At 51.2% G+C, this 8,393-nt stretch overlaps 1 protein-coding gene across 1 annotated transcript in view; it reads right to left on the bottom strand.

Annotated features, from left to right (window-relative positions):
* LOC106816257 (dnaJ homolog subfamily B member 6-B-like) overlaps positions 1–8,393 on the bottom strand; it is a 37,559-nt gene that overhangs the window by 16,649 nt on the left and 12,517 nt on the right. Inside the window, exon 2 of the mRNA XM_014820840.1 lies at positions 301–385. Within this exon, the coding sequence (XP_014676326.1) occupies positions 301–371 (71 nt within the window). The 5' untranslated portion in view covers positions 372–385. The remainder of the gene's footprint in view (positions 1–300; positions 386–8,393) is intronic.

The following is an 8,393-nucleotide window of genomic DNA, read 5'->3' as shown; positions in this document are numbered from 1 at the left end:
GACAGACAGACAGACAGACAGACAGACAGACAGACAGACAGACAGACAGACAGACAGATAGATCGATAGATAGATAGATGATTAGACCGAGAGTTATAGACAGCGCAAGCAGAGAGAGAGAGAAAGAGAGAGCCAGCTAGGCAGTCAGACAGCCAGACAGATAGATAAGGGAAAGAGAGAGGGAGAGGGAGAGAGGAGGAGTAGGAGAGGAGTAGAGCCGGAGATAATTGGGAAGAGCTTGAGATATACAAAAAGAGAAGTGGGGGAGAGGTTGAGGAGAGACATAACTAGTTCGCTTACGCTTTCTTGATTTCTTGGTCTGTTGCGCCCCGTTTCACCTCCAGGACCTCGTAATATTCGCTCATTGTCATGTCTTAAGAGTTATCTGAAAACAGACAGACAATTGCACATTTAGACCACGAACCTTCTTATTAAATTCTCAAATGCCGGCAAGCATGCTCGCACGTACGCATATACACACCGATCGCAGGCACGCACGCACGCACGCACGCACGTATACACACCTGTACGTGCACACGTATATATTATTATATATAAGCATGCACTACCATACACATCCCCTACCCACAATTAACGCAATTGAGCACAGACTGCATCAAACAACGGAATTACAACAAACGTGTTTTTCTATCAGTTATGAGCCCAGGTCGACGCACCAGTAAATTGAGTCAACACGCAAACGTGCCACGATTAATGTCGGCGTGACCACATACATTCCGATTTGACGACGACACTGCACTGACTTACAACGTACAGTTACATCAACAAAGTAAGCTGTGTTCATCATGACCGACCACTTCCACGAAGACATCACGTCCGCACAGTTTCACATCCAGGCGTGTGCGAGTGAGCGAGCGAGTGTGAGAGCGGCCGCGAGAGGACAGAGAGGGATCAATATAGTGAACGAACCGAGCCAGTATACTACGCTCGAGTCTCTCTCTTCCTCCTCTTTTTAGCAGATTTTCCGAGACCGGGTTATGTGTATGCATGCACGCGTCCGTATGCAAGTCGTGAAGCTCTTCACCCAACCCGATCGACTAACGTCATGCGCATGCGCAGCTGCGAGCGCCGCGGTACGGCAGCTTGCTTGTCATAATTCTCCCCCTCCCTCTCTCTCTCCTCGTCAACACTACTAACACTAGCGCTCCGCCAGGATTTCTTTGTCTCGTGTCCCGACGGCGGGTTAGCTACGGCACTCACGCGTGTGAGACGCGCAGTGTGGGGCAGGCAGGCCGAGAAGCGGGGGTGACTAGGGATACAGGCGCCTGCGTGCGTCACACGACACAGGCACCCATGGGCGGCGGATTAATATTTGATCCTCGTGCGAGGGAAACAAAACAAGAAGACTCCCCCGCGCACGGGAGAAAGAAAGAAGCCAGCACGATTACGTGATGTGTGTGCGCGTGTGCGTGTGCGTGCGTGAGTACGTACGTACGTGCGCGCGCGCGTGTGGTGTGTGCGTGCATGCGTGCGCGTGCGCGTGCGTGTGCGCGCGCGCGCTTGTGTGTGTGTGCGTGCGTGCGTGCGTAAGTGCTTGCGTGCATGCGTGCATCTGAGCGTGCTCGTATGCGGTTATGGTTACAAATGCAATCATAGATGTAGCAGCTAGCCAGTTAGCGTTCCGCAGGAACAGAATAGCATCCCCAACGATGTGGTTGATATACAGCAACGCGTGGCACGTCTAAACGCACCCGCTCTGTTTTCTAAAAGGGGTCTCGACACACAGATCACTCACACGAGTCCGAAATAACGATAGCTGGTTTTAGCACCAAATCCAAAATAATCTCCGCGTCGTCACCGCACAGCTACAGCCACAGCTCGCACGTTTCTTTGACACTCGAACATATAGCAGGGGCAGTAACCCCCAACAACAACAACAGCGAGTAACGTGTACACAGCTGCGGTCGTTCGATACATTACGCAAAAAGCATGTGCGATAGCAGCTCGATTATTTATTTCCGCAAAACGTTTAGAATTTTCTAAATTCTACGGATTAGAAAATCCGACGAAGAGCGAGATTACGCGGAGCGACGCGCAACTTTAACAAATCGATCGACAGTTCAGTATGCACGCACGCCAAACTCCACGACAGATGGCGCTCGCGCTCTCGCTCTCGCTCTCGCTCATTTATCATGAGTTGTACGAAGGAGGCGCTGCATAAAGTTTGCACGCACGCGCCACTGATCTCTATTATACTAAATTAGTTAGTATACAAGAGTTAGTATAATAAAGATCAGTGGCACGCGCACGTAGCGTATCGGTACGTAATAGCGAGACTATACACCGTGATTTCATATAGGGCGAAAAGTTGGGATGAGAAGGCCTTACGTTACAGTAGCACGGCTAGAGAGCAATAGCAGTAATTGCGCGTTACGGTGTAGTGCTAACAACATTTATTCTATTCCAGAGATAGCATCCATTACACGCGCGGAATGACCAATATCCTTCTGGGTGCGAGTTCCAGGCCTTTCTATAAAAACGCTGCCAGGGGTTCTTCGCAACAGCGCTGTCAGTTTCACGTGTAGGCAACCTAATGTCGTCTTCAGAGGGCTCTTCCTTTTCCCATAACTACATCGCGCGCGTAAATACAGCTTGTATTATGACAGGCAGGTGGACAGTCAGGCACACAGACACGCACACACGCAGACACCCCCTCTCACACGCGCTCACTAGAGCTGTAGCCTTGGCAGTTTTTAGGGAAAGGGGTAAATTTTCGTGACTCGACCGCGTGAGCAATGCCGAAGGAATACTTATCTAGGTGATATTGTGGAAATAAACCAATGCAGGATAGTATTAGGCTGATGGGACAATTTTGCCATATTATTTATTGCATTTATTTATTTTTATAGATTTATTAGGCTAATTAATTACGTTGGCTCAAGAATAAAGATCTGGAGCTGTTATGAGGTGTGCAGTCTAGATACCGAAGTCCAGCTGTACACGCGTAACAGAGAGACAGCGAACCAGACAGACAGAGAGAGAGAGAGAGAGCAGGAGGAGAGAGAGAGAGAGAGAGAGAGGGGGGAGGAGTGAGACGGAGACAGAGACAGAGAGAGAGAGAGAGGAGGGGAGAGAGAGGAGGCGAGAGAGACGGAGACAGAGAGACAGAGCCCGAGACAGAGACAGAGAAAGACAGCGAAAGATAGATAGATAGAGCGAGAGAGAGAGAAAGAGAGAGAGAGAGAGAGAGAGAGACAGAGAAAGACAGCGAGAGATAGATAGATAGAGAGAGAGCGCGCGAGACGGCGACCCGTTCGACACCGATAGGACACTCTCCCTCAGCAACCGCAGCACCGGTTCAACGTGTAATGTCCCAACGCGCGCCTTACGCCCACATAGCTTCATAAACTAACTCTTCGCGCGGCTACCGATGCCCTCAGTAAGCAGTAAGGATAACCGTATACAAAGTCGGGCCGAGTAAGAGCAGACCTTACAGCACGGCCGGCAGAGCTAGACCCTTCTACAGCGCCATTAGAGGCTAAGAACTTTACAGCAACGCCGCAGAACTGAGACCTTTCCTAATACGTCGGCTAGCAGCCAAATCTTCTACAGCCGGCCGGCAAGTTTTAGACCTTTCTAACAGCGTCGACAGAAGCTAATTATTCCTACACGGCTGGCGAACCAGATATCTACAGCGGTCGACAGAACTAAGACCTACTACAGCGCCGCCAGACTAGACCTCCGCACGAAGTCGTGTCCTGCCCTTCTTGCGAAGCCGCCAATACTGACCATCTCTGCCCTCTATCCGATTTGTACTCCCTATGCCCCCCCGAAATTGTCCTTCGCCTGCCTCCCTCACTCGTTTGTCAGCCTCCAGCACCACCAGCGACCATAGGTCCTCTCTGTGGCTCTCGCTATTATATCCTGTATAGCCATATCTACCCCAATGGTTCCGCTTTGCTCTCTCCGTTCCGTTAGGCCCGTACCCTACACCACTAGATGCCCCGTCATCTCTCTCTCTGTCTCTGTCTCTGTCCTGTCTCTGCTCTCTCTCTGCTTCTCTCGCTCATCTCTCGGTTCTCTCTCAGTCATCCTTCTCTCTCTGGCTTCTCCTCTCACGATTCTCCTCTCTCTCTCTATTTATCTCGCCCATTTTTCTACTCTTTTGTATATGTGGCTCCATATCTACCCATCTTGCACTCTCACGCGTTCTCACCACTCTCTATTTCGCCTAGCAGTTAGACCGTATATACACACGATAGAGAGCCCTACTCTTACTATATTTATATTGTGCTGCCACTCTTCCTCTTCCTCGAAGCATCCAATAGCGCGCGCACACACCCACCACATACCGCAGCAATATACGCACACGTGCCACACCTCCCGCGCGTACTCACGCTGTCGATAGGCCATCTGTCCACCGATGCCAGAGAAAAATAGCGAAGATAGAACGCGTCGTGAAAAAGTGACGACGAAGATACCTACAGAGAAAGAGAAAACACGAAAGAAAAACGACCGGAAGAGACAGACAGGGAAGGAAGAGAGAGAGGCCGACGCGAAAGAGACCGATCTAGACTTAGATACGAGAGAGAGCAGAGAGACGAGACAGAGAGCAGAGAAAAGAGAAGAGAGAGAGAGCGAGAGAGAGACGCCGACGGGGAGAGAGAGAGCGCCACGCACGATAGACGAGAGAGAGAGCGAGAGAGAGAGAGAGAGAAGAGAGAAAGAGAGATGATAGATGGCAAGAGCAAGAGAGCGATGGGAGAGACGAAAAGATAAAAAGAGAGAGAGAGAGAGAGAGAAGAGAGAGAGAGAGAGAGAGAGAAATAGAGAGAGAGAGAGAGGTGCAGAATTAATTCCGAGCGTCTGCATTATTCACCGCCCTGGAAGTGGTTCGCGAAACCGCAAAACCGCAAATCATGCGGAGATGCTGCGAGTAGCCAGGATGCAGGGATGCTGCGAGTAACAATGATGCATGTATAATGCGAGCAAAAAATGATGCAGGGATGCTGCGAGTAAACAATGATACAGGAATAGTGCGGAGTGCTTGCGAGAAGCAACGTATGGCCGCGGGAGCTGTAAAAAGACGTGCGTGCACGCGTGCCTCTCCTTCAGCTTATCGACAGCTGTAGGAATTACGGGCGTTATCTGCAGGCGACACACGCTACCGAAGTCCTCAGACGAAGCCAACGCAGGAAGCCCTCGCACATAAAGATAAAATTATTCATTGCGGGGCGAAATTATTCAGCGACGGTAGAAGAAAGAGTCGGCGACACGCCGTCAAGTAAAAGCGAGGGTTTCTATCGCGGCGTACAGGCGTACGGGCGGAGCGTGGAGAATCCCGGCGCGGGTGTTTGTATCACGAGCAAGTGCGACGACCGCGAGCTACGGAAACGTTGTACGACGCGCGCGAAACTGATTAGCGTTGCAATTTCGAACATCACTGTGCACAACAACAAATTGCAGTCGCGTCACGAATCTCTCGCTACGAGATGATGACCCCGGCGGGGGCGCGAGCCGTTCACGAGGATCCCGCCACTCAACACGAGTCACGATCCAAGACCATCTATCTCGCGTAATAGACGCGCAAACGGGAACAACGACAAGCTAGACCCGACAGTGCATACAGGAGCAGAAAACAAGCCCCATGTAAATGACTAATACGCTGGTTATACTTGCCAGGCGCCTCGGCGCTACGAGCGCGAAATGTCGGTGTCGGAAATAGTGCTCGTGTTTTAGCAATGCCAAGGTCGTTGTGCAACGCGGTTTCTACGGGAAGTTCCTGCGCGAAAGATGCGTACAGAGAGAATACGATCGCACGCGCGACAACTTAACACGCGAAGCTCGAGGCAATTTCAGCGCCGCTTATGAATTCGCATGACAGCACAGTGCACTCTCTGTAACCTCACGCAGAAGACCGCAGGCGCGTTTTCAACAGCAAGCCTTTGCACCCCTCTCTCTCTCTCCACCCCCTCCCACACACACGCACATCAGAACACTTGCTGAAGCCTGCCTGATGCTAGCTCGCTGAAGCCAGACCGGGATCACCGGCGAACCGCATCGGATTGAAACTCTCAAAAAGATTTTATCGCACAAAGACGGCAGCTGATGAAGTCCAGGATGAGAGATGCTGAGAAGAGGAGGGGGAGGAGAGAAAAAGCCCGAGCCGCCGCCATCAGGGAGCAAAACGGGGCCAGTGAACTTCTGGATGAAGCACAAGGAATACTAAAGAGGATAGCCCTTCACATCACCCTCGCGCGGCGTACTGGCTAGAAACAGTGTGGGGAGGTTGACAGTGGTTACGCGCGATTTTCTTACTCCAAAATAAACATCGGGAATGTAAATAAGCCCGTTATAGGCCACGCCACTGGGTCAACAATACGCCCCCCCCCTCGCTCTCTATTTCTATCTCTATCTCTACCCCCTCTGTCTTTCTATATCTATATATATATATATCTTTCTCTCTCTCTCTTTCTTTCTCTCTCCCGCTCGCTCTCTCTTTCTCCCCTATCTCTTTCCATTTGTCGCTCCCCTTTCTATTTTCCCCCTCTCTCTTTCTCTTTATCTCTATCGCCTTCCGCAGATCGTGCCCGGCCGAGAGATATATATTAATAAGAGCTAATAATACCTAATAATAATAGGTATTGATATTATCAACAATCTCTAGAGCCTCGCGGGGTTACGATACACGTGCACTCATCATCTGACGTATACGCGTCATCTGACGCCTACAGATAGCATCATTGCGTACATACTGATAGAACCAGGAGCGAATAATAGATAGCATCATTAGGTATCATGAACGTGGGGAAACAACTGGAAATTCTTGCGCAATAGACGCTTTAACAAGGTTGGACAGCTGATCAATAATACTGCAAAGAATCGTCAACATGGTTTCAGCATTTCACCATTGTACGCTCTCCTTCTTTATACGCTTTTAGTTATAGCCTTGAACCGTGGTTATTGGTGTCCTTACCAGTAGAGAGGTTGTAAAGAGTTTTGCTAAGGTTTGACTGAAACTTCTTTTAAAACTGATGACAGTGAATCATCTTGACCCGTGTAAGTCGTTGTAAAGTCACAATTTTCTATGCTAAAATTTTGTTTTAAAAAAAATCCCATTTTTTACATTAAAGTAAAGAACTAACGCGCCCTAAACCCAATTGTCAAGTTCCTTACTGATAAGATTGTTTCTCACTAGTTAAAAATCCAAAAAACCAATGCCCGCTATGAGGTAGAGTCACGAGTGTAATGTTTCACATCGAACAATATAGTAAAATAGGAAGTATAATGCGCAATTTAACGATAAATGTGAAGCAGAATTATTATCATATTTTGTGAAAAAGTGGGAAAAAATTTTTTATTTTTGATTAATTTACGGTGACGTAATTAAAGGCCTTGTGTTTCACCCACGGCGAAGAACGGGTAGAAGGCCCGTCTCCACACGACACGGGCGTGGCAGGTCGGTAAAGGCCCTCTTCCACCACCAACCGGGCTTGCGTGGCACGGTAAAGGGCTGCATCTCGGCACACATCAGCACGCCTGTGGCACGGAGTACGAGGGGCCCTGTCTCCGACCACCAGCACGGTCGTGCGCAGCGGTAAAGGCCGCGTCTCCACACACACGGCCGTGGCAGCGGTATAAGGCCGCGTACTCCGACACGCCACGGCGTGCGCGGTAAACCAGGGCCCCGTTGCTGCGACAGCACACGGTGCGTGGCAGCGGTAAAGGCTTGTCTCGCACAGCCACACACGGTCGTGGCACTGTAAAGGTGGCAACGGTAAGGCCGGCTCCACGCAACCATCAGTACGGGTGGCGTGGGTTAAAAGGCCCGTCTCCCCACACACACGGTGCGTGGAAGAAAAGGAGCCGCGTGCTCCACACACAGCGGCGTGGCGACGGTAAAGGCCCGTCTCCACACACAGCGGCGTGGCAGCGGTAAAGGCCGCGTCTCCACACACCTGGCGTGGCACGGTAATGGCCGGCGTCTCCACACACACCGGCCAATGGCACGGTAAAGGCTACTGTCTCCCACACGCTGCACGGCATGGCAGCGGTAAAGGCCCCGTCTCCCACCTACACGGCGTGGCACGGTAAAGGCTCACGTCTCGCACACACACGGGCATGCGGCACGGTAAAGGCCCGTCTCCGGACACACACGGCATGGCTAGCGCGTAAAAGTGCTTAGCGTCTACCACAGCCGTGCAAGAAAAGGCAGGGGCAGGGCGGGTAAACAAGGCCGCGTTCACACCACAACGGCATGGGACCGGGTAAAGGCCGCGTCTCCACACCCACGGCGGTGGCACGGCTAAAGGCCCGTCTGGCCACGAGCACGACGGCAAATGGGCAGGCGGTTAAAGGACCCGTCTCCACAGGCACACGCATGGCCAAAGCGAAAACGGGTTAAAGGCCGCGCTGCCACGTGCCAGGCATGG

This window comes from Priapulus caudatus, unplaced genomic scaffold, assembly GCF_000485595.1.
Source record: "Priapulus caudatus unplaced genomic scaffold, Priapulus_caudatus-5.0.1 Scaffold31, whole genome shotgun sequence".
Lineage (NCBI taxonomy): Eukaryota > Metazoa > Priapulida > Priapulimorpha > Priapulimorphida > Priapulidae > Priapulus > Priapulus caudatus.
This window is presented reverse-complemented; position numbering and strand designations above follow the sequence as displayed.